Source organism: Anolis sagrei, chromosome 4 (assembly GCF_037176765.1).
Source record: "Anolis sagrei isolate rAnoSag1 chromosome 4, rAnoSag1.mat, whole genome shotgun sequence".
Taxonomy (NCBI): Eukaryota; Metazoa; Chordata; class Lepidosauria; order Squamata; family Dactyloidae; genus Anolis; species Anolis sagrei.
This window is the reverse complement of record NC_090024.1, coordinates 247,546,330-247,572,543: the sequence shown is the minus strand read 5'-3', so window position 1 is coordinate 247,572,543 and position 26,214 is coordinate 247,546,330. Positions and strand designations below refer to the sequence as shown.

Sequence of the window (26,214 nt, the reverse complement as noted above, 5' to 3'; positions counted from 1 at the left end):
AAAGAGAAAAAATAGGACAAGTGCAAAGAAGCCAGAATGGATGTCCAAAGAACTTCTAACTGTGCTAAGACACAAAAGAGACATGCACAAGAAGTGGAAAAAGGGAGAAATCACCAAAGAAGAATTCAAACAAATAGCCAACACCTGTAGGGAAAAGGTCCGCAAGGCTAAAGCACAAAACGAGCTCAGGCTTGCCAGGGACATTAAAAACAATAAAAAGGGCTTCTATTCTTATGTCAGTAGAAAAAGGAAAAACAAGGAGGCGATAGGACCTCTTCGCAGAGAAGATGGGGCAATGCTGACAGGGGATAGGGAAAAGGCAGAACTACTTAATGCCTTCTTTGCCTCGGTCTTCTCACAAAAAGAGAGTCTTCAACCTCAGCAAGATGGAGTGGATGAGGGATTGGAGGACATCCAACCCCAAATTGGGAAAGAAGTCGTCCAAGAATACCTGGCCGCTCTTAATGAGTTCAAGTCCCCTTTCAGGGCCAGATCAACTACACCCCAGGTGTACCGTCCCCCCCGCTCCGCAGCATCCCCTTCCCCCCAAAGCCCCGCCCCCAATTCCCCCGCCAGACGTTACCTTCCCCACGTACAGAGGCTCCGTCCCAGTGTACTCCTCCACCACAAAGAACTGGTTCCAGACCCAGCCCCGCTTGACGCGCCCGCTGCTTCCGGGCCCCCCGCCGCCCCCCGGCTCCCCGGGCTCCAGGTGCATGGAGAGACCCAGGCCCCAGAGCGAGGCCCCCAGGAGCAGCAGCGGGAGCAGCAGCAGCAGCAGCAGGAAGCAGAGCGGGGCCCGGGGGGAGGAGCCGTGGGGCGCCATCACCGCAGGGCAGCCGGCCGAGGGGCAGCGGGCATCCTTGGCGGAGACCCCGGGCAGGGGGCCGCCTCTGCATCCGTGGGGAAAGGGGCCGCCTCCTCAGGCTCCGGACCGCGCTCCCGGCACCCCCCTCCTCCTCTGCCGTCCAGGATCGGGGCCCCGAGGAGCCGGAGAGGGGCAGCAGTTGAAGGAGACCACCCAAGGGGCCCCAGGGGAGGAGGGCCCTCTGCTTGGTCCTCCACTTTGGCCGCGAGGTGGTCACTCTTCAGGGCCACAAACGGCCCTCTTTCTGCTCCATTGGCTCAGAGGTCCTTGTCACACGTTGGAGTCCAAAGGCAGGTCAGACGGAGCACACAAGGTAGTTCCAAGTGGACATCACTTCATTGTTGTCTCCATGGGTCCAGTGCCGGCCTTGGGGGCCCATCTCCAGCAGCAGCGTGACCCCCGTCCTCAGGTCAAGAGAGTGACCGGCACCAGCTTCGAGGTCCTGGGTTCAAGATACACCTGTGGAAGAGAAAGAGGTCAACTCAGAAGGAGCCCATCATAGAATAGAATCCTAGAATCAAAGAGTTGGAAGAGACCTCCTGGGCCATCCAGTCCAACCCCATTCTGCCAAGAAGCAGGAATATTGCATTCCAATCACCCCTGACAGATGGCCATCCAGCCTCTGCTTAAAAGCTTCCAAAGAAGGAGCCTCCACCATGCTCCGGGGCAGAGAGTTCCACTGCTGAACGGCTCTCACAGTCAGGAAGTTCTTCCTCATGTTCAGATGGAATCTCCTCTCTTGTAGTTTGCATTCACTTGTAGATGCATTCACTCTATCAACACCTTCCCCAGCCTTGAGAGAGAGAGAGGCTGGTGCCCCCCCCCCCCACAAGTGGCCCCTCCCAAGACAAACACACCTGCCTTGCCCTGATAGAGGAACATTGCTCAGGTTGGGTGGCCAAAGCCTGGGGTCAAACCCCCGAGAGCAGGACAGTTCCAACAGACTGGGGCACCAATGCTTTTCTGGCCATTGGCACGTCCAACCAGATGCCACGAAATTGCCCCTAGGACCATGTGCTTGACCACTTGGAAAGATAGACTATTCTTGGGACCAAGGTCAAGCCCCCAGGAAAGGTCACCCATCAAAAGAGCTTGAGTGGTGACCTCCTGCCTGGCAGAAGAGGATCAGACTAGATGGTCAAGGTCACCCATCAAAAGACCTCCTGCCTGGCAGAAGAGGATCAGACTGGATGGCCCTGGGGGTCCCTTCCAACTCTTAAGAGTTTGGGTTGTTGTCGGTTTTTTCGGGCTATATGGCCATGTTCTAGAGGCATTCTCTCCTGACGTTTCGCCTGCATCTATGGCAAGCATCCTCAGAGGGAGTGAGGTCTGTTGAAACTAGGAAAGTGGGTTTATATATCTGTGGAATGACCAGGTTGGGACAAAGGACTCTTGTCTGCTGGAGCTAGGTGTGAATGTTTCAGCTGACCACCTTAATTAGTGGGTTGTTGTAGGTTTTTTTGGGCTATATGGCCATGTTCTACAGGCATTCTCTCCTGACGTTTCGCCTGCATCTATGGCAAGCATCCTCAGAGGTAGTGATGTCTGTTGGAACTAGGAAAATGGGTTTATATATCTATGGAAAGACCAGGGTGGGACAAAGGACTCTTGTCTGCTGGAGATAGGGGTGAATGTTTCAGCTGACCACCTTAATTAGTGGGTTGTTGTAGGTTTTTTCGGGCTATATGGCCATGTTCTAGAGGCATTCTCTCCTGACGTTTCGCCTGCATCTATGGCAAGCATCCTCAGAGGTAGTGATGTCTGTTGGAACTAGGAAAATGGGTTTATATATCTGTGGAAAGACCAGGGTGGGACAAAGGACTCTTGTCTGCTGGAGATAGGGGTGAATGTTTCAACTGACCACCTTAATTAGTGGGTTGTTGTAGGTTTTTTCAGGCTATATGGCCATGTTCTAGAGGCATTTTCTCCTGACGTTTCACCTGCATCTATGGCAAGCATCCTCAGAGGTAGTGAGGTCTGTTGGAAATAGGAAAAAGGGTTTATATATCTGTGGAATGACAGGGTGGGACAAAGGACTCTTGTCTGCTGGAGCTAGGTGGGAATGTTTCAACTGACCACCTTGATTAGCATTTGATAGCCTGGCAGTGCCTGGAGCAGTCTTTTGTTGAGAGTTTATGATTCTGCCAGAATAGTGTTAGTAGCCCGCAGAACGTCTCAGCCACTTTTACTCCCAGTGTGATAAAAACTCAAAAAATACACATGAGTCTGTTGCTTTAAGTGGAAACAAAAATAAACTTCTGTGCACTGTAGGTCAAAAACACAAAGCAAAACAGAAGAATTGTTCTCACCAGTATAGAACAACCAATATCATGTAAAGAAGAAGACTCCAGTCTTCTTCTTTACATGACAATATGCAAACATATAGCAAAATAATACAGTCTCTCTACTGTATCTATCATAGAATCCTAGAATCAAAGATTTGGAAGAGACCTCATGGGCCATCCAGTCCAACCCATTCTGCCAAGAAGCAGGAATATTGCATTCAAATCACCCCTGACAGATGGCCATCCAGCCTCTGTTCAAAAGCTTCCACAGAAGGAGCCTCCACCACACTCTGGGGCAGAGAGTTCCACTGCTGAACGGCTCTCAAAGTCAGGAAGTTCTTTCTCATGTTCAGAAGGAATCTCCTTTCTTGTAGTTTGAAGCCATTGTTCCATTGCGTCCTAGTCTCCAAGGAAGCAGAAAGGAAGCTCCCTCCCTCCTCCTCCCTGTGGCTTCCTCACACATATTTGTACATGGCTATCATATCTCCTCTCAGCCTTCTCTTCTTCAGGCTAAACATGCCCAGCTCCTTAAACCGCTCCTCATAGGGCTTGTTCTCCAGACCCTTGATCATTTTAGTCACCCTCCTCTGGACACATTCCAGCTTGTCAATATCTCTCTTGAATTGTCATGTCCATAATTGGACACAATATTCCAGGTAATGTGGTCTAACCAAAGCGGAATAGAGCATGGGGAGCATGACTTCCCTGGATCTAGACACTAGGCTCCTCTTGATGCAGGCCAAAATCCCATTGGCTTTTTTTGCCACCACATCACATTCCTGGCTCATGTTTAACTTGTTGTCCATGAGGACTCCAAGAAGACTCATCAGTAGAATGTCCTTGTCTTGCCATAAACAAGCAGTTTCTCTGGCACTCCAAACGGCTCAGGACGCTGCATAACCCCTCCCAGCAACAGCCAAAAGTTTCTTTATCTCAAAACGAGCCATCCAGCTAAGCCAAAATGTAAAGTTCAAAACTTGCAAGCCTAGTGCCTTGTTGTATGCAGGAACTGATAACACACCCAATTAACTTGTGACAGGTGTAACAGAAAAGGTTCTGATCCTCCATGACTTAGAAAAAGTCTGTTGTAAACCCCTAGTAGCAACAGATTCTAGGCTTTATAGTGGGATGGAGTTCCCTTCTCAGAGACTTGATGGCCATTTGTCAGGAGGGTTTGGATTGCATTTTCCTGAATGACAAAGTGGGGTTAGACTAGGTGACCTTTGGGGTCCCCTCTCCAATTCTAGGGGAATATAAACTGCCTGGGGCGTCCAGTGGAATTACCTTCTCTGGGGGTCTTTGAAGGCTGGGTGTTGGCAGGAGGGGGTCAGCCTGGATGGCCCCTTGGGTGCCCCTTCTAACTCCAGGGGGCCATTTCCGGTGGTCACCTGAGGGCAGCCCCCTCCCCTGCCCAGGTGAGAACCCCTGACCCCCTCCCTTCCCCGCCTGCCAATCTGAGCTGCCTTAAGTGGGCTTAACTGGCCTTGAATTACATCTTGTTCCGACGCATCCAACGGTTTGATGTGCTTTTTTGTCTGCTTAAATCATTTTTTTACTGTTTCACATTGCTTTATACGGTTCAAATGGATTTCTACCTGTATACCTCTCCGAGATCCGGTGATATAGGGCAGGATTTAAATATTGCAGAGAATCATAAAAATAAATAATCTCGGGTCTTTGGCTCCCAGGGAGCGGATTCAGGCGGATTTCGGCAGCCGGCTTGAAAGCACACACGCAGGAATTGGGGAAGGGGCTCGGCCGGGGGGGGGGGGGGCACATGGGTTGAGGAAGCCCGGGGAGAGAAGGGTCCTGCCCCCCCCCCCTTGCCATGGCACCCCCTCCAGGAATGGGCAGGACATTGAGTAAAAAACCAGGTTCACCTTTTATAATGTGTATGTTTTTGGTCTCTTTCGGTTCTGTTGACAGTTTAATCACGTTTTAATATTTGTGTGTTGCGTTGGCTCTATAGGGCTTGACCTATTTGGGGCCTTTTGGGACTGCTGCCAATGGGGGGTTCCGAGAGTGGCGGTCAAAAAGGAAAACCTTCCCCAAACCCTTTCCTTCTTTCCTTCCTCCCTTCCTTCCCACCCTCCTTTCTTCATCCTTCCTTCCCACCCTCCTTTCTTCATCCTTCCTTTCTAACTTTTTTCTTTCCTCCCTTCTTTCCTTCCTCCCCCCAACCTTCCTTTCTTTCTTTCTTTCTTTCTTTCTTTCTTTCTTTCTTTCTTTCTTTTTTCCTTCCTTCTTTCCTTCCTCCCTGACTTCTTTCTTTCCTTCTTTTCTTTCTTTCCTTCTTTTCTTTCTTTTCCTCTCTCCCTCCCTGCTTCAATCTTTCTTTCCTTTTTTCTTTCATTCCTTCCTTTTACTTCCTTCCTTCCCTCTCTCCCTCTTTCTTTCCTTCTTTACTTTCCTCCCTCCTTTCTTTCTTTTCTTCCTTCCCTCCCATCCCTCCTTTTCCTTCCTTCCTTCTTTCCTTCCCTCCCTTCTTCCTTCCTTCCCCTTCTTTCTTTCTTTCCTTCCTTCCTTTCTTTTTTCTTTCCTTTCTTCCTATTCTTTCTTTCCTTTCCCAACCTCCCTGCCTCACTCTTTCTTTCCTTTTTTCTTTCATTCCTTCCTTTTCCTTCCTTCCTTCCTTCCTTCCTTCCTTTCTTCCCTCTCTCCCTCTTTCTTTCCTTCTTTCCTCCTCCCTCCTTTCTTTCTTTTCTTCCTTCCCTCCCATCCCTCCTTTTCCTTCCTTCCTTCTTTCCTTCCCTCCCTTCTTCCTTCCTTCCCCCCTCCTTTCTTTCTTTCTTTCTTTCTTTCTTTCTTTTCTTCCTTCCTTCTCTCCTTCCTTTTCCTTCCTCCCTGACTTCTTTTCTTTCTTTCCTTCTTTTCTTTCTTTTCCTCTCTCCCTCCCTGCTTCAATCTTTCTTTCCTTTTTTCTTTCATTCCTTCCTTTTACTTCCTTCCTTCCCTCTCTCCCTCTTTCTTTCCTTCTTTACTTTCCTCCCTCCTTTCTTTCTTTTCTTCCTTCCCTCCCATCCCTCCTTTTCCTTCCTTCCTTCTTTCCTTCCCTCCCTTCTTCCTTCCTTCCCCTTCTTTCTTTCTTTCCTTCCTTCCTTTCTTTTTTCTTTCCTTTCTTCCTATTCTTTCTTTCCTTTCCCAACCTCCCTGCCTCACTCTTTCTTTCCTTTTTTCTTTCATTCCTTCCTTTTCCTTCCTTCCTTCCTTCCTTCCTTTCTTCCCTCTCTCCCTCTTTCTTTCCTTCTTTCCTCCTCCCTCCTTTCTTTCTTTTCTTCCTTCCCTCCCATCCCTCCTTTTCCTTCCTTCCTTCTTTCCTTCCCTCCCTTCTTCCTTCCTTCCCCCCTCCTTTCTTTCTTTCTTTCTTTCTTTCTTTCTTTCTTTTCTTCCTTCCTTCTCTCCTTCCTTTTCCTTCCTCCCTGACTTCTTTCTTTCCTTCTTTTCTTTCTTTCCTTCTTTTCTTTCTTTTCCTCTCTCCCTCCCTGCTTCAATCTTTCCTTTTTTCTTTCATTCCTTCCTTTTACTTCCTTCCTTCCTTCCCTCTCTCCCTCTTTCTTTCCTTCTTTACTTTCCTCCCTCCTTTCTTTCTTTTCTTCCTTCCCGCCCATCCCTCCTTTTCCTTCCTTCCTTCTTTCCTTCCCTCCCTTCTTCCTTCCTTCCCCCTTCTTTCTTTCTTTCTTTCCTTCCTTCCTTCCTTCCTTTCTTTTTTCTTTCCTTTCTTCCTATTCTTTCTTTCCCTTCCCACCCTCCCTGCCTCACTCTTTCTTTCCTTTTTTCTTTCCTTCTTGCTTTCCTTCCTTCCTTCCTTTCCTTCCTTTCTTTCCTTCAGTTCCCTTCCCTTCCTCCTTTCTTTCTTTTCTTTCCTTCCTTCCCTTCCTCCTTTCTTTCTTTCCTACCTTCTCTCCCCATCCCTCCCTCCTTTTCCTTCCTTCTTTCCTCCCTCCCTCCCTTTCTTCCTTCCTCTTTCTTTCTTTCTTTCTTCCTTTCCTTTCCTTTCCTTTCTTCCTATTCTTTCTTTTCTTTACCCCCCTCCTTGCCTCACTCTTTCTATCCTTTTTTCTTTCCTTCTTGCTTTCCTTCCTTCCTTCCTTTCCTTCCTTTCTTTCCTTCAGTTCCCTTCCCTTCCTCCTTTCTTTCCTTCATTCCTTCTCTCCCTCCCTCCTTCTTTCTTTCCTTCCTTCATGTATGGCCCTGCCTTCTTTTCCTTCTTTCTTTCCTTCATTCCTTCCTTCTCTCCCTCCCTCCTTCTTTCTTTCCTTCCTTCATGTCCGGCCCTCCCTACTTTTCCTTCTTTCTTTCTTTCTTTCTTTCTTTCTTTCTTTCTTTCCTCCCTCACTCCCTCCCTCCCTCCCTCCCTCCCTCCCTCCTTCCTGGAATAAAGAACTTGCTTCCCAGGCGTCTTTAAACGCCCCCTTCCTTCCCTCCCTCCGTAGTCTCCTCTCTCTCGCCCCCCCCCACCTCATTCTAACCTGAGGACCCTCCCCCTCCCTTCCAGGGCCCGGAATGCCCCCCACCCACCCTCCTGTTCACACAAACCCACACAGAACTGGCACTCCAGCAGAGATGGCGCGGGGGGGGGGGGGGCAACACTTTCTCAGCCAATCATGATGAGAAAAACCACAATTGCAGGGAAATTGTGCTGAGGCCGGAGGGGGGTCTTGGTACTGCCCCCCCTTCCCCTTCTTCCCAGGGCTCTCCAGTCACAAGCAAAGCAGCTTCACGGCTGCCCTCCGGCCTGGGAGGGGGGGGCATTTGGGGGCTCAGAGAGAAGCCCACCACAAGGGCTCACAAACAGACACAGACCTTCTTCACACAGGTGTGTGGATGCAGGTGATGCTGAGCGGGAGCAAGGAGGGCTGGGAACGAAGGGGAACCGTCTCTGCAGGGACTGCCTTGCCCGGGCCAAAGGGACTCCTCAAGTGTCCTAACTGACCATGGCAGTGGTCTAGCAGACCCCCAAAAACATGAGGAAGGGCTTCCTGATGGTCAGAGTCATCTGAGAGTGGGTCAAGCTCCCCTCGAAGGTGGTGGGTGCTCCATCTTTGAGAATTTGAAGCAGACCGGATGGCCATCAGTTGGGAGAGCTTGGATTGTGCCTTCAGGGTGGCAGAAGGGGACCTCTTTCAATGTTAGGCTGGTACAGTGGGTTAAACTGCTGAGCTGCTGAATTTGATGACTGAAAGGTTGGCTGTTCAAATCTGGGGATAGGGTGAGCTCCCACTGTTAGCCCCAGCTCATGCCAACCTAGCAGTTCGAAAACATCCATAGGTACTGCTTTGGAGGGGGCCTCTTTCAATTTTAGGATGGCACAGCGGGTTGAACCGCTGAGCTGCTGAACTTGCTGACCAAAAGGTTGGCTGTTCAAATCTGGGGAGTAGGGTGAGCTCCCACTGTTAGCCCCAGCTCATGCAAACCTAGCAGTTCGAAAACATGGAACTGTGAGTAGATGCATAGGTACTGCTTCGGTGGGGGCCTCTTTCAATTTTAGGTTGGCACAGCAGGTTAAACCACTGAGCTGCTGAACTTGCTGACTGAAAGGTTGGCTGTTCAAATCTGGGGAGTAGAATGAGCTCCTACTGTTAGCCCCAGCTCATGCAAACAAACACTTCAAAACAAACACTCACACAGCTTTCTGGCCCTTATAGGACTATATGAAGTCCAAAACCTCCCCCTTATTTATTTATTTGTTTGTTTGTTTGTTTACAGTATTTCTATTCCGCCCTTCTCACCCCACAGGGGACTCAGGGCGGATTACAATGTACATATACATGGCAAACATGTGATGCCATAGACACACAACATATATAGACAGACTCACAGAGGCTATTTAACATTCCAGCTTTTTCATGAGGGTATTCTGGCCACCAGGGGAGCTGTTGCTTCACCATCCATTTGGGACACTGATGAAAAACTTCCTGGGTTGTTGTCGGTTTTTTCGGGCTATATGGCCATGGTCTAGAGGCATTCTCTCCTGATGTTTCACCTGCATCTATGGCAAGCATCCTCAGAGGTATCCTCACTACCTCTGAGGATGCTTGCCATAGATGCAGGCGAAACGTCAGGAAAGAATGCCTCTAGACCATGGCCATATAGCCCAAAAAAACCGACAACAACCCAGTGATTCCGGCCATGAAAGCCTTCGACAATACGAAGAACTTCCTCATTCTTTGCATGCTTGCTGGAGATTTTTATGGCATTGTAAATTAGCCGCCCCGCATTAGTGGTACCTGAATTTCCTGCAACTGTTTCGGGCTGCAAAGGTAGACAACAAGCTACACAAATTGGTCGGAAGCTCACTCCGACCCAGGCTGGCTTCGAACTCATGACAATTTGGTCAGTAGTGATCTTAATGCAGCTGACTCCCAGCCAGCTGCGCCACAGTCCTGGTACCTATGGCTCTGACGGCACCTAATGGCCATCCAGTCTGACCCCATTGGGCCATCGTGGAGCAGTAGTAAACAAGCTTGGACCCTTCTCCTCCTCCTCGATGTGCCTTCCTTCCAAAGATGTCAACCTGTCCCTTTTGCTTGGCCTCCTCTTCTCTAAGCAAAACATCCCCAGATCCTTAAGGAATCCTGGCTTCCAGGCCTTTGTCCTTCTCTGGACATTGTTCCTGACTGGCTTTGGCCAGAAGTGGACACAGGTTTGGTCCAGGTGAAGCTTTCCTCCTCAGAAGAGGGCTGACCACAGGGATCTCAAGGAGAGGGTGCTTCTGCCAAGCAGGTGAGATCCACCTCTCCAAGACAAGCATTTTCTCTTGGTTAGAAGCCCCTCAAAGTGACCTGGAAGCCCCCAGATGTGCCCCCATCTGTCTCTAAGAAGCTCCTCTCCAGGTGAGGTCCAGCTTTCCAAGACAAGCGTTCTCTCTTCCTCAGAAGCCCCTCAAAGTGACCAGGAAGCCCCCAGATGTGCCCCCATCTGTCTCTAAGAAGCTCCCCTCCAGGTGAGGTCCAGCTCTCCAAGACAAGCATTCTCTCTTCCTCAGAAGCCCCTCAAAGTGACCAGGAGGCCCCCCAGATGTGCCCCCATTTGTCTCTAAGAAGCTCCTCTCCAGGTGAGGTCCAGCTCTCCAAGACAAGCGTTCTCTCTTCCTCAGAAGCCCCTCAAAGTGACCAGGAAGCCCCCAGATGTGCCCCCATTTGTCTCTAAGAAGCTCCTCTCCAGGTGAGGTCCAGCTTTCCAAGACAAGCATTCTCTCTTCCTCAGAAGCCCCTCAAAGTGACCAGGAAGCCCCCAGATGTGCCCCCATCTGTCTCTAAGAAGCTCCTCTCCAGGTGAGGTCCAGCTTTCCAAGACAAGCATTCTCTCTTCCTCAGAAGCCCCTCAAAGTGACCAGGAAGCCCCCAGATGTGCCCCCATCTGTCTCTAAGAAGCTCCTCTCCAGGTGAGGTCCAGCTTTCCAAGACAAGCGTTCTCTCTTCCTCAGAAGCCCCTCAAAGTGACCAGGAAGCCCCCAGATGTGCCCCCATCTGTCTCTAAGAAGCTCCTCTCCAGGTGAGGTCCAGCTCTCCAAGACAAGCATTCTCTCTTCCTCAGAAGCCCCTCAAAGTGACCAGGAAGCCCCCAGATGTGCCCCCATCTGTCTCTAAGAAGCTCCTCTCCAGGTGAGGTCCAGCTCTCCAAGACAAGCGTTCTCTCTTCCTCAGAAGCCCCTCAAAGTGACCAGGAAGCCCCCAGATGTGCCCCCATCTGTCTCTAAGAAGCTCCTCTCCAGGTGAGGTCCAGCTCTCCAAGACAAGCATTCTCTCTTCCTCAGAAGCCCCTCAAAGTGACCAGGAAGCCCCCAGATGTGCCCCCATCTGTCTCTAAGAAGCTCCTCTCCAGGTGAGGTCCAGCTTTCCAAGACAAGCATTCTCTCTTCCTCAGAAGCCCCTCAAAGTGACCAGGAAGCCCCCAGATGTGCCCCCATCTGTCTCTAAGAAGCTCCTCTCCAGGTGAGGTCCAGCTCTCCAAGACAAGCGTTCTCTCTTCCTCAGAAGCCCCTCAAAATGACCAGGAAGCCCCCAGATGTGCCCCCATCTGTCTCTAAGAAGCTCCTCTCCAGGTGAGGTCCAGCTTTCCAAGACAAGCATTCTCTCTTCCTCAGAAGCCCCTCAAAGTGACCAGGAAGCCCCCAGATGTGCCCCCATCTGTCTCTAAGAAGCTCCTCTCCAGGTGAGGTCCAGCTCTCCAAGACAAGCATTCTCTCTTCCTCAGAAGCCCCTCAAAGTGACCAGGAAGCCCCCAGATGTGCCCCCATTTGTCTCTAAGAAACTCCTCTCCAGGTGAGGTCCAGCTTTCCAAGACAAGCATTCCCTCTTCCTCAGAAGCCCCTCAAAGTGACCTCGAAGCCCCCAGATGTGCCCCCATCTGTCTCTAAGAAGCTCCTCTCCAGGTGAGGTCCAGCTTTCCAAGACAAGCGTTCCCTCTTCCTCAGAAGCCCCTCAAAGTGACCGGGAAGCCCCCAAATGTGCCCCCATTTGTCTCTAAGAAGCTCCTCTCCAGGTGAGGTCCAGCTTTCCAAGACAAGCGTTCCCTCTTCCTCAGAAGCCCCTCAAAGTGACCTCGAAGCCCCCAGATGTGCCCCCATCTGTCTCTAAGAAGCTCCTCTCCAGGTGAGGTCCAGCTTTCCAAGACAAGCATTCCCTCTTCCTCAGAAGCCCCTCAAAGTGACCGGGAAGCCCCCAAATGTGCCCCCATTTGTCTCTAAGAAGCTCCTCTCCAGGTGAGGTCCAGCTTTCCAAGACAAGCGTTCCCTCTTCCTCAGAAGCCCCTCAAAGTGACCTCGAAGCCCCCAGATGTGCCCCCATTTGTCTCTAAGAAGCTCCTCTCCAGGTGAGGTCCAGCTTTCCAAGACAAGCATTCCCTCTTCCTCAGAAGCCCCTCAAAGTGACCTCGAAGCCCCCAGATGTGCCCCCATTTGTCTCTAAGAAGCTCCTCTCCAGGTGAGGTCCAGCTTTCCAAGACAAGCATTCCCTCTTCCTCAGAAGCCCCTCAAAGTGACCTCGAAGCCCCCAGATGTGCCCCCATCTGTCTCTAAGAAGCTCCTCTCCAGGTGAGGTCCAGCTTTCCAAGACAAGCGTTCCCTCTTCCTCAGAAGCCCCTCAAAGTGACCTCGAAGCCCCCAGATGTGCCCCCATTTGTCTCTAAGGAGCTCCTCTCCAGGTGAGGTCCAGCTTTCCAAGACAAGCATTCCCTCTTCCTCAGAAGCCCCTCAAAGTGACCTCGAAGCCCCCAGATGTGCCCCCATTTGTCTCTAAGAAGCTCCTCTCCAGGTGAGGTCCAGCTTTCCAAGACAAGTATTCCCTCTTCCTCAGAAGCCCCTCAAAGTGACCTCGAAGCCCCCAGATGTGCCCCCATTTGTCTCTAAGAAGCTCCTCTCCAGGTGAGGTCCAGCTTTCCAAGACAAGCATTCCCTCTTCCTCAGAAGCCCCTCAAAGTGACCTCGAAGCCCCCAGATGTGCCCCCATCTGTCTCTAAGAAGCTCCTCTCCAGGTGAGGTCCAGCTTTCCAAGACAAGCGTTCCCTCTTCCTCAGAAGCCCCTCAAAGTGACCGGGAAGCCCCCAAATGTGCCCCCATTTGTCTCTAAGAAGCTCCTCTCCAGGTGAGGTCCAGCTTTCCAAGACAAGCGTTCCCTCTTCCTCAGAAGCCCCTCAAAGTGACCGGGAAGCCCCCAAATGTGCCCCCATTTGTCTCTAAGAAGCTCCTCTCCAGGTGAGGTCCAGCTTTCCAAGACAAGCGTTCCCTCTTCCTCAGAAGCCCCTCAAAGTGACCGGGAAGCCCCCAAATGTGCCCCCATTTGTCTCTAAGAAGCTCCTCTCCAGGTGAGGTCCAGCTCTCCAAGACAAGTATTCTCTCTTCCTCAGAAGCCCCTCAAAGTGACCAGGAAGCCCCCAAATGTGCCCCCATTTGTCTCTAAGAAGCTCCTCTCCAGGTGAGGTCCAGCTCTCCAAGACAAGTATTCTCTCTTCCTCAGAAGCCCCTCAAAGTGACCTCGAAGCCCCCAGATGTGCCCCCATCTGTCTCTAAGAAGCTCCTCTCCAGGTGAGGTCCAGCTTTCCAAGACAAGCGTTCTCTCTTCCTCAGAAGCCCCTCAAAGTGACCAGGAAGCCCCCAGATGTGCCCCCATCTGTCTCTAAGAAGCTCCTCTCCAGGTGAGGTCCAGCTCTCCAAGACAAGCATTCTCTCTTCCTCAGAAGCCCCTCAAAGTGACCAGGAAGCCCCCAGATGTTCCCCCATCTGTCTCTAAGAAGCTCCTCTCCAGGTGAGGTCCAGCTTTCCAAGACAAGCGTTCCCTCTTCCTCAGAAGCCCCTCAAAGTGACCGGGAAGCCCCCAAATGTGCCCCCATTTGTCTCTAAGAAGCTCCTCTCCAGGTGAGGTCCAGCTCTCCAAGACAAGTATTCTCTCTTCCTCAGAAGCCCCTCAAAGTGACCAGGAAGCCCCCAAATGTGCCCCCATTTGTCTCTAAGAAGCTCCTCTCCAGGTGAGGTCCAGCTCTCCAAGACAAGTATTCTCTCTTCCTCAGAAGCCCCTCAAAGTGACCTCGAAGCCCCCAGATGTGCCCCCATCTGTCTCTAAGAAGCTCCTCTCCAGGTGAGGTCCAGCTTTCCAAGACAAGCGTTCTCTCTTCCTCAGAAGCCCCTCAAAGTGACCAGGAAGCCCCCAGATGTGCCCCCATCTGTCTCTAAGAAGCTCCTCTCCAGGTGAGGTCCAGCTCTCCAAGACAAGCATTCTCTCTTCCTCAGAAGCCCCTCAAAGTGACCAGGAAGCCCCCAGATGTTCCCCCATCTGTCTCTAAGAAGCTCCTCTCCAGGTGAGGTCCAGCTCTCCAAGACAAGCGTTCCCTCTTCCTCAGAAGCCCCTCAAAGTGACCAGGAAGCCCCCAGATGTGCCCCCATTTGTCTCTAAGAAGCTCCTCTCCAGGTGAGGTCCAGCTCTCCAAGACAAGTATTCTCTCTTCCTCAGAAGCCCCTCAAAGTGACCAGGAAGCCCCCAAATGTGCCCCCATTTGTCTCTAAGAAGCTCCTCTCCAGGTGAGGTCCAGCTCTCCAAGACAAGTATTCTCTCTTCCTCAGAAGCCCCTCAAAGTGACCTCGAAGCCCCCAGATGTGCCCCCATCTGTCTCTAAGAAGCTCCTCTCCAGGTGAGGTCCAGCTTTCCAAGACAAGCGTTCTCTCTTCCTCAGAAGCCCCTCAAAGTGACCAGGAAGCCCCCAGATGTGCCCCCATCTGTCTCTAAGAAGCTCCTCTCCAGGTGAGGTCCAGCTCTCCAAGACAAGTATTCTCTCTTCCTCAGAAGCCCCTCAAAGTGACCTCGAAGCCCCCAGATGTGCCCCCATCTGTCTCTAAGAAGCTCCTCTCCAGGTGAGGTCCAGCTTTCCAAGACAAGCGTTCTCTCTTCCTCAGAAGCCCCTCAAAGTGACCAGGAAGCCCCCAGATGTGCCCCCATCTGTCTCTAAGAAGCTCCTCTCCAGGTGAGGTCCAGCTCTCCAAGACAAGCATTCTCTCTTCCTCAGAAGCCCCTCAAAGTGACCAGGAAGCCCCCAGATGTTCCCCCATCTGTCTCTAAGAAGCTCCTCTCCAGGTGAGGTCCAGCTTTCCAAGACAAGCGTTCCCTCTTCCTCAGAAGCCCCTCAAAGTGACCGGGAAGCCCCCAAATGTGCCCCCATTTGTCTCTAAGAAGCTCCTCTCCAGGTGAGGTCCAGCTCTCCAAGACAAGTATTCTCTCTTCCTCAGAAGCCCCTCAAAGTGACCAGGAAGCCCCCAAATGTGCCCCCATTTGTCTCTAAGAAGCTCCTCTCCAGGTGAGGTCCAGCTCTCCAAGACAAGTATTCTCTCTTCCTCAGAAGCCCCTCAAAGTGACCTTGAAGCCCCCAGATGTGCCCCCATCTGTCTCTAAGAAGCTCCTCTCCAGGTGAGGTCCAGCTTTCCAAGACAAGCGTTCTCTCTTCCTCAGAAGCCCCTCAAAGTGACCAGGAAGCCCCCAGATGTGCCCCCATCTGTCTCTAAGAAGCTCCTCTCCAGGTGAGGTCCAGCTCTCCAAGACAAGCATTCTCTCTTCCTCAGAAGCCCCTCAAAGTGACCAGGAAGCCCCCAGATGTTCCCCCATCTGTCTCTAAGAAGCTCCTCTCCAGGTGAGGTCCAGCTCTCCAAGACAAGCATTCTCTCTTCCTCAGAAGCCCCTCAAAGTGACCTCGAAGCCCCCAGATGTGCCCCCATCTGTCTCTAAGAAGCTCCTCTCCAGGTGAGGTCCAGCTTTCCAAGACAAGCGTTCTCTCTTCCTCAGAAGCCCCTCAAAGTGACCAGGAAGCCCCCAGATGTGCCCCCATCTGTCTCTAAGAAGCTCCTCTCCAGGTGAGGTCCAGCTCTCCAAGACAAGCATTCTCTCTTCCTCAGAAGCCCCTCAAAGTGACCAGGAAGCACCCAGATGTTCCCCCATCTGTCTCTAAGAAGCTCCTCTCCAGGTGAGGTCCAGCTCTCCAAGACAAGCATTCTCTCTTCCTCAGAAGCCCCTCAAAGTGACCTCGAAGCCCCCAGATGTTCCCCCATCTGTCTCTAAGAAGCTCCTCTCCAGGTGAGGTCCAGCTCTCCAAGACAAGTATTCTCTCTTCCTCAGAAGCCCCTCAAAGTGACCTCGAAGCCCCCAGATGTGCCCCCATCTGTCTCTAAGAAGCTCCTCTCCAGGTGAGGTCCAGCTTTCCAAGACAAGCGTTCTCTCTTCCTCAGAAGCCCCTCAAAGTGACCAGGAAGCCCCCAGATGTGCCCCCATCTGTCTCTAAGAAGCTCCTCTCCAGGTGAGGTCCAGCTCTCCAAGACAAGCATTCTCTCTTCCTCAGAAGCCCCTCAAAGTGACCAGGAAGCCCCCAGATGTTCCCCCATCTGTCTCTAAGAAGCTCCTCTCCAGGTGAGGTCCAGCTCTCCAAGACAAGCGTTCCCTCTTCCTCAGAAGCCCCTCAAAGTGACCAGGAAGCCCCCAGATGTGCCCCCATTTGTCTCTAAGAAGCTCCTCTCCAGGTGAGGTCCAGCTCTCCAAGACAAGTATTCTCTCTTCCTCAGAAGCCCCTCAAAGTGACCAGGAAGCCCCCAAATGTGCCCCCATTTGTCTCTAAGAAGCTCCTCTCCAGGTGAGGTCCACCTCTCCAAGACAAGCGTTCCCTCTTCCTCAGAAGCCCCTCAAAGTGACCAGGAAGCCCCCAGATGTGCCCCCATTTGTCTCTAAGAAGCTCCTCTCCAGGTGAGGTCCAGCTTTCCAAGACAAGCGTTCTCTCTTCCTCAGAAGCCCCTCAAAGTGACCGGGAAGCCCCCAGATGTGCCCCCATCTGTCTCTAAGAAGCTCCTCTCCAGGTGAGGTCCAGCTTTCCAAGACAAGCATTCTCACTTCCTCAGAAGCCCCTCAAAGTGACCAGGAAGCCCCCAGATGTGCCCCCATCTGTCTCTAAGAAGCTCCTCTCCAGGTGAGGTCCAGCTTTCCAAGACAAGCATTCTCACTTCCTCAGAAGCCCCTCAAAGTGACCAGGAAGCCCCCAGATGTGCCCCCATCTGTCTCTAAGAAGCTCCTCTCCAGGTGAGGTCCAGCTTTCCAAGACAAGCATTCTCTCTTCCTCAGAAGCCCCTCAAAGTGACCAGGAAGCCCCCAGATGTGCCCCCATCTGTCTCTAAGAAGCTCCTCTCATGCTCGGCCTTGTTGTCCTTCACTTTGGGGAAGGGGCACCTTCGCTCCGCACCCCGCACCCAAAATCCCAGGTGCTTGCTGTTTGGCAGCAACTGCTGCGAGTTGGGAGGACCTCCTTTGTGTACTTGCATTTAACACATGCAAACATGTAAACACACACGTGCGCTTGCTCGCACATACACAGCCACGGCCTCACCCCCCTCCCTGCTGCACCCCCCCAGCGTGTCCCCACCCACACGCGAGAGGCCTGAGCAACCGTTGCTGTGGGAACCAGAACCTGCCTGCAGAATCCAACCCCCCCCCCCTCCCTTTGCCTCCCTTTCGTGCTTCACACCATTCATCTGTCAAGTGGTTTTCTTGGGGGGGGGGCTTCCTCCCTCCCCATTGCACCCCATCCAAAGATCCAAAGGGGTGCAGGGACCCCCTCCTATCCCTAATTCCCCTACCCCCCCCCCAAAGGACCATTGCAAGGTGTGCCCAGGTGAGAGAAGAGGGGGAGTGCTACCTGGATGAACCCCCCCCTCTTGTACACGCTCCCTGTGCTTGCCTTCCTTCTTTCCTTCCCGCCTGCCTCCCCCTCCCCTCTTTCTCTTGCACAGCCCCCCCTTTCTTTCTCCCTTTCTCCCCCCCCCCTTTCTTTCCCGTTCTCGCTGGGCTTTGTCAGTGTGCGTTTGGCAGCGCCGTACTGTACATCATGTTGACAGTAGAAATTACATCCTGAGCTTATGTTTTACACTCTGCCCTGTCAGAACTCACCGCAGCCCAGTGATCAGGACAAATTGAATAGCATCCCGTCCGTGTCAATATTTATTTCATTTCACAAATGCAAGCGGGGAGCCGGCGGAGTGGCACGGCGAGGGAGGGAGGGAGGGAGGGGAAGGGAGGAGGAGGGGGGGAAAGGGGGCTTCGCTCGCTCAGGATGATGATCCTGGGGATGATGGGAGCGCCAAGGCAGGCACCACCAAAGCAGGGAAGTCTGCAATGGTGGGGCAAGTTGGGAACATGGAAAGCACCTGCAACAAGCAAAGGTGCAAACAAGTGCACCTTTGGCTCCATAAGCAAATGCATGTGGAGACCCCAGGGCAGAAAGGCCACTTATAGATCCATAAGAGAATGCATGTGCAGACCCCACTGCAGAAAGTGCACCTTTGGCTCCATAAGTGAATGCATGTGCAGACCCCACTACAGAAAGGGCACTTATAGATCCATAAGCGAATGCATGTGCAGACCCCACGGAACAAAGGCTACCTATGACTCCATAAGAGAATCCATGTGCAGACCGTTCTGCAGAAAGGCCACCTATGAATCCATAAGCAAATGCACGTGCAGACCCCACTGCGGAAAGGGCACTTATAGATCCATAAGCAAATGCATGTGCAGACCCCACTGCAGAAAGTGCACCTATGGCTCCATAAGCGAATCCATGTGGAGACCCCACTGCAGAAAGAGCACTTATAGATCCATAAGTGGATGCATGTGCAGACCTCACTGCAGAAAGGGCACCTATAGATCCATAAGAGAATGCACATGCAGACCCCAATGCAGAAAGCCCACCTTTGGCTCCATAAGTGAATGCATGTGGAGACCCCAAAGCAGAAAGTCCACTTATAGATCCATAAGTGGATGCATGTGCAGACCTCACTGCAGAAAGGGCACCTATAGATCCATAAGCGAATGCGCATGCAAACCCCAATGCAGAAAGGCCACTTATAGATCCATAAGCGAATGTATGTGCAGACCCCACTGCAGAAAGCCCACCTTTGGCTTCAAAAGCAAGTGCAGAAAGGCCACTTATAGACCCATTAGCGAATGCATGCGAAGACCTTGCTGTAGAAAGTCCACCTTTGGCTCCATAAGCAAATGCACATGCAGACCTCAATGCAGAAAGGCCACTTATAGATCCATAAGTGGATGCATGTGCAGACTTCACTGCAGAAAGGGCACCTTTGGCTTCAAAAGCAATTGCAGAAAAGCCACTTATAGATCCATAAGCAAATGCATGTGCAGACCCCAAAGCAGAAAGGCCACTTATAGATCCATAAGAGAATGCATGTGCAGACCCCAAGGCAGAAAGGGCACCTATGGCTTCAAAAGCAAGTGCAGAAAAGCCACTTATAGATACATAAGCGAATGCATGTGTAGACCGCAAGGCAGAAAGGGCACCTATGGCTTCAAAAGCAAGTGCACACGCAGACCCCAAGGCAGAAAGGGCACTTATAGATCCATAAGCGAATGCACATGCAGACCCCAATGTAGAAAGGGCACCTATGGCTTCAAAAGCATGTGCAGAAAAGCTACTTATTGATCCATAAGCAAATGCATGTGCAAACCCCAAGGCAGAAAGGCCATCTTTGGCTCCATAAGTGAATGCATGTACAGACCCCAAAGCAGAAAGAGCACTTTTGCATAAGCGAATGCATGTGCAGACCCCAGGGCAGAAAAGCCACTTATAGATCCATAAGTGAATCCATGTGCAGAACCCACTTCAGTAAGCGCACCTTTGGCTCCATAAGTGAATGCATATGCAGACCCCAAAGAAAAAAGGCCACGTCTAGATCCATAAGCGAATGGATGTGCAGACCCCAAAGCAGAAAGAGCACCTTTGGGTGCATAAGCAAATGCATGTGCAGACCCCACGGCAGAAAGGACACTTATAGATCCATAAGTGAATGCGTGTGCAGACCCCAAGGCAGAAAGGGCACCTATGGCTTCAAAAGCAAGTGCAGAAAAGCCACTTATAGATCCATAAGCAAATGCATGTGCAGACCCCACTGCAGAAAGGACACTTATAGATCCATAAGCGAATGCGTGTGCAGACCCCAAGGCAGAAAGGGCACCTATGGCTTCAAAAGCAAGTGCAGAAAAGCCACTTATAGATCCATAAGCAAATGCATGTGCAGACCCCACTGCAGAAAGGACACTTATAGATCCATAAGTGGATGCATGTGCAGACCTCACTGCAGAAAGGGCACCTATGGCTTCAAAAGCAAGTGCCGAAAGGCCACTTATAGATCCATAAGTGAATGCAAGTGAAAGGCCACCTTGGGCTCCATAAGCAAATGCATGTACAGAACCCACTGGAGAAAGCGCACCTTTGGCTCCATAAATGAATGGATATGCAGACCCCAAAGAAAAAAGGCCACTTATAGATCCATAAGCGAATGCACATGCAGACCCCAATGCAGAAAGGGCACTTCTAGATCCATAAGTGAATGCATGTACAGACCCCAAAGCAGAAAGAGCACCTTTGCATAAGCGTATGCATGTGCAGACCCCACGGCAGAAAGGACACTTATAGATCCATAAGCGAATGCGTGTGCAGACCCCAAGGCAGAAAGGGCACCTATGGCTTCAAAAGCAAGTGCAGAAAAGCCACTTATAGATCTCAGTTCTTGTGGGTTTTTTCGGGCTATATGGCCATGTTCTAGAGGCATTTCTCCTGACGTTTCGCCTGCATCTATGGCAAGCATCTATGTGCAGACCCCATGGCAGAAAGCCCACCTTGTGCTCCATAAGCGAATGCACGTGCAGACCCCAATTCCTGCCCCGCAAGTGCCCCCCCCACGTGGGGGTGCTCTGCAAGGCGGGCTGGCATTCATTGCCTAAGCGGGACCCCCCGCCGGGCGCCTCATCTCTGCCGCCGTGCCCCAAACCCTGTGATTATTCCGCCAGCAAATTCCTCTCTCAGATTGTCAACAGCGCAGTAAATTACAGTGCCATGGAACTGTGTCTCCTCTCCTTAAACAAGATTCAATTCCACTTAACTCTCCCTCCTTCTTCCCTGAGGGGGGGGCTGCGCGGGGGGGGGGGGGCGAGGGAGGAAGGAAGCGGGGATTGCGCACCAGCCCAAATGCATTTCCAAGCGTTTGCAATGGATGCGCAGGGGGAGGTCGGCTCTCTGTCCGCACCGGCATAGAAACCCTTACTTTTCGTGTCAGGAGCAACTTGAGGAACTGCAAGTCGTTTCTGCTGTGAGAGAATTGGCCGTCTGCAAGGACGTTGCCCAGAGGACGTTGTCAGGATGTTTTGATGTTTGACCATCCATGTGGGAGGCTTCTCTCATGTCCCCGCATGGGGAGCTGGAGCTGACAGAGGGAGCTCTCCCTGGATTTGAACCTGCAACCTGTCAGTCTTCAATCTTTCCAGAACAAGGGTTTAACCCACTGCGCCACTGACATAGAAGCCCACCAAGGTCCCAAAGACTCGTATGGTCAGGAGCCCACCCTACCCAATTCTAATAGAAAGAAAGGCACCATTCGAGCCCTCCCGACAGATGACCAACCCCATAAACATTGCCAGAGTCGTGTTAGAAATACAGTGAAAGACTTCTAGAGTTGCAAGGACCCCCCAGGGGCCATCCAGTCCAACCCAATCCTAATAGCAAGAAAGGCACCATTCGAGCCCTCCCGACAGATGACCATCCAGTCTCATAAACATTACCAGGTTCGTGTTAGAAATAGAATGAAAGACTCCTAAAGTTGCAAGGATCCCCCAGGGGCCATCCAGTCCAACCCAATCCTCATAGAAAGGAAGGCACCATCTGAGCCCTCCCGACAGATGACCAGCCCCATAAACATTACCAGGTTCGTGTTAGAAATAGAGTGAAAGACTTCTAGAGTTTCAAGGACCCCCCGGGGGCCATCCAGTCCAACCCAATCCTAATAGAAAGAAAGGCACCATCTGAGCCCTCCCAACAGATGGCCAACCAGCCCCCCCCCCCTCGACAGATGAACATCCAGTCTCATAAACATTACCAGGTTCATGTTAGAAACAGAGTGAAAGACTCCTAAAGTTACAAGGACCCCCCGGGGGCCATCCAGTCCAACCCAATCCTAATAGAAAGAAAGGCACCATCCGAGCCCTCCCGACAGATGGCCATCTAGCCTCATAAACATTACCAGGTTCGTGTTAGAAACAGAGTGAAAGACTTCTAGAGTTGCAAGGACCCCCAGGGGCCATCCAGTCCAACCCAATCCTAATAGCAAGAAAGGCACCATCTGAGCCCTCCCAACAGATGGCCAACCAGCCCCCCCCCCCTCGACAGATGAACATCCAGTCTCATAAACATTACCAGGTTCATGTTAGAAACAGAGTGAAAGACTCCTAAAGTTACAAGGACCCCCCGGGGGCCATCCAGTCCAACCCAATCCTAATAGAAAGAAAGGCACCATCCGAGCCCTCCCGACAGATGGCCATCTAGCCTCATAAACATTACCAGGTTCGTGTTAGAAACAGAGTGAAAGACTTCTAGAGTTGCAAGGACCCCCAGGGGCCATCCAGTCCAACCCAATCCTAATAGAAAGAAAGGCACCATCTGAGCCCTCCCAACAGATGGCCAACCAGCCCCCCCCCCCTCGACAGATGAACATCCAGTCTCATAAACATTACCAGGTTCATGTTAGAAACAGAGTGAAAGACTCCTAAAGTTACAAGGACCCCCCGGGGGCCATCCAGTCCAACCCAATCCTAATAGAAAGAAAGGCACCATCCGAGCCCTCCCGACAGATGGCCATCTAGCCTCATAAACATTACCAGGTTCGTGTTAGAAACAGAGTGAAAGACTTCTAGAGTTGCAAGGACCCCCAGGGGCCATCCAGTCCAACCCAATCCTAATAGCAAGAAAGGCACCATCCGAGCCCTCCCGACAGATGGCCATCCAGCCTCATAAAGATTACCAGGTTCGTGTTAGAAGTAGAGTGAAAGACTTCTAGAGTTGCAAGGACCCCCAGGGGCCATCCAGTCCAACCCAATCCTAATAGAAAGAAAGGCACCATCCGAGCCCTCCCGACAGATGGCCATCCAGCCTCATAAAGATTACCAGGTTCGTGTTAGAAGTAGAGTGAAAGACTTCTAGAGTTGCAAGGACCCCCAGGGGCCATCCAGTCCAACCCAATCCTAATAGCAAGAAAGGCACCATCCGAGCCCTCCCGACAGATGGCCATCCAGCCTCGTAAACAGTACCAGGTTCATGTTAGAAATAGAGTGAAAGACTTCTAGAGTTGCAAAAACTCCCCAGGGGGCGTCCAGTCCAACCCAATCCTAATAGAAAGAAAGGCACCATCTGAGAACTCCTGACAGATGGCCATCTAGCCTCGTAAACATTACCTGGTTTGTGTTAGAAACAGAGTGAAAGACTCCTAAAGTTGCAAGGACCCCCCAGGGGCCATCCAGTCCAACCCAATACTAATAGAAAGAAAGGTACCATCCAAGCCCTCCTGACAGTTGGCCATCCAGTCCAACCCAATCCTAATCGCAAGAAAGGCACCATCCGAGCCCTCCTGACAGATGACCATCCAGCCTCATAAAGATTACCAGGTTCATGTTAGAAATAGAGTGAAAGACTTCTAGAGTTGCAAGGACACCCCCCCCCCCCCAGGAGCCATCCAGTCCAACCCAATCCTAATAGAAAGAAAGGCACCATCCAAGCCCTCCTGACAGATGGCCATCCAGCCCCATAAACATTACCAGATTTGGGTTAGAAATAGAGTGAAAGACTTCTAGAGTTGGAAGGACCCCCCAGGGGCCATCCAGTCCAACCCAATCCTAATAGAAAGAAAGGCACCATCCAAGCCCTCCTGACAGATGGCCATCCAGCCTCATAAACATTACCAGGTTCGTGTTAGAAACAGAGTGAAAGACTTCTAGAGTTGCAAGGACCCCTCAGGGGCCATCCAGTCCAACCCAATCCTAATACAAAGAAAGGCACCATCCCAGCCCTCCCGACAGATGGCCATCCAGCCTCGTAAACAGTACCAGGTTCATGTTAGAAATAGAGTGAAAGACTTCTAGAGTTGCAAGAACTCCCCAGGGGGCGTCCAGTCCAACCCAATCCTAATAGAAAGAAATGCACCATCCGAGCCCTCCTGACAGATGGCCATCCAGCCTCATAAAGATTACCAGGTTCGTGTTAGAAACAGAGTGAAAGACTTCTAGAGTTGCAAGGACCCCCCCCCCCCCTGCCCTCAGGGGCCATCCAGTCCAACCCAATCCTAATAGAAAGAAAGGGACCATTCGAGCCCTCCCGACAGATGGCCATCCAGCCTTGTAAACATTACCAGGTTCGTGTTAGAAACAGAGTGAAAGACTTCTAGACTTGCTAGAACTCCCCAGGGGCCATCCAGTCCAACCCAAGCCTAATAGAAAGAAAGGCACTGTCTGAGCCCTCCCAACAGATGACCAGCCTCATAAACATTACCAGGTTCGCGTTAGAAACAGAGTGAAAGACTTCAAAGACTCCTCAAACTGGCGGTAAGCAATGGTTGCAGCCAGGCTGACAATAGCGAAATCACGGGAAAGTGAAAAAGAACTACCTAAGAAGGTTTGGAGAGAAAAGTTATTAGACGATCTCCAAAAGGCCAAGTTATCTAATGGCATCTGGGGAGGAAATAATGAAGAGTTCGTTAAGAAATGGAAGCTGGCATTTGAAGACATGGAAAGGAAGATGAATGTGGACTTTACAAGAGCCACAAGGGGAATTTCCTAAAGTAGATTTTATGAGATATGGGACTATACAGAAGTCATGGGTGGTGGGTTCACGGGAAGCGAAGGACTGCATAGAATATTGCAATGTATCAGTTGGGGGAATGGCATCTACCTGTATTAGATGTATTTTACTACTAGAGTTGTGCACGGATCCGTTTTTCTTCGTTACATACATTCTTTCGTTACTTTTGTTACCTTCGGGAGCACGGAACGGGACGCCCCCTCCCAGTACGAAAATCAGTTCGACACGAGAACAAGCGGGAGCCAATCCCTCTGTCTTGGAAAGAGTGTGTGTGTGTGGCATGCAGGCCCAAAAAGTGTGTGTGCCTTCCTGCAATTGAGCACCTCTCCTCTAGAGTAGGGAAACAGGTAAGAAGACTACTTAAAGCCCACACTTGCTTGCAGTTGAGTGCCTTTCCTCTAGAGGAGAGAAACAGGTAAGAAGCCTCCTTAAAGTGTGCACCTGCCTGTAGCTGAGCATCTCTCCTCTAGAGTAGGGAAACAGGTAAGAGGCCTCCTTAAAGCACATGCTTGCCTGCAGCTCAGTGCCTCTATAGTAGAGAAACAGGTAAGAAGCCTCCTTAAAGAGCACACCTGCCTGCAGCTGAGTGCCTCTCCTCTAGAGTACGGAAACAGGTAAGAAGCCTCCTTAAAGAGCATACCTGCCTGCAGCTGAGCGCCTCTCCTCTAGAGTACGGAAACAGGTAAGAAGCCTCCTTAAAGAGCATACCTGCCTGCAGCTGAGCACCTCTCCTCTAGAGTAAAGAAACAAGTAAGAAGCCTCCTTAAAGAGCATACCTGCCTGCAGCTGAGCATCTCTCCTCTAGAGTAAAGAAACGAGTAAGAAGCCTCCTTAAAGAGCATACCTGCCTGCAGCTGAGCGCCTCTCCTCTAGAGTAAAGAAACAAGTAAGAAGCCTCCTTAAAGAGCATACCTGCCTGCAGCTGAGCATCTCTCCTCTAGAGTAAAGAAATGAGTAAGAAGCCTGCTTGAAGAGCGTACCTGCCTGCAGCTGAGCGCCTCTCCTCTAGAGTAAAAAAATGAGTAAGAAGCCTGCTTGAAGAGCGTACCTGCCTGCAGCTGAGCGCCTCTCCTCTAGAGTAAAGAAACAAGTAAGAAGCCTCCTTAAAGAGCATACCTGCCTGCAGCTGAGCATCTCTCCTCTAAAGAAATGAGTAAGAAGCCTGCTTGAAGAGCGTACCTGCCTGCAGCTGAGCGCCTCTCCTCTAAAGAAACAAGTAAGAAGCCTCCTTAAAGAGCATACCTGCCTGCAGCTGAGCATCTCTCCTCTAGAGTAAAGAAACGAGTAAGAAGCCTCCTTAAAGAGCATACCTGCCTGCAGCTGAGCGCCTCTCCTCTAGAGTAAAGAAACAAGTAAGAAGCCTCCTTAAAGAGCATACCTGCCTGCAGCTGAGCATCTCTCCTCTAGAGTAAAGAAACGAGTAAGAAGCCTCCTTAAAGAGCATACCTGCCTGCAGCTGAGCATCTCTCCTCTAGAGTAAAGAAACGAGTAAGAAGCCTCCTTAAAGTGTGCACCTGCCTGCAGCTGAGCATCTCTCCTAGAGAGTAAAGAAACGAGTAAGAAGCCTCCTTAAAGAGCATACCTGCCTGCAGCTGAGCATCTCTCCTCTAGAGTAAAGAAAGGAGTAAGAAGCCTCCTTAAAGAGCATACCTGCCTGCAGCTGAGTGCCTCTCCTCTAGAGTAAAGAAACAAGTAAGAAGTCTCCTTAAAGAGCATACCTGCCTGCAGCTGAGCATCTCTCCTCTGGAGTAAAGAAACGAGTAAGAAGCCTGCTTGAAGTGCGTACCTGCCTGCAGCTGAGCGCCTCTCCTCTAGAGTAAAGAAACGAGTAAGAAGCCTCCTTAAAGAGCATACCTGCCTGCAGCTGAGCATCTCTCCTCTAGAGTAAAGAAATGAGTAAGAAGC

General features: G+C 51.2%; 1 protein-coding gene across 1 annotated transcript in view; it reads right to left on the bottom strand.

The window, feature by feature from the left end:
• Window positions 1-26,214, bottom strand: part of LOC132772942 (cadherin-22) — a 161,060-nt gene that overhangs the window by 86,870 nt on the left and 47,976 nt on the right. Inside the window, exon 3 of the mRNA XM_067468327.1 lies at window positions 584-1,327. Coding sequence (XP_067324428.1) covers window positions 584-826 — 243 coding nt within the window. The 5' untranslated portion in view covers window positions 827-1,327. The remainder of the gene's footprint in view (window positions 1-583; window positions 1,328-26,214) is intronic.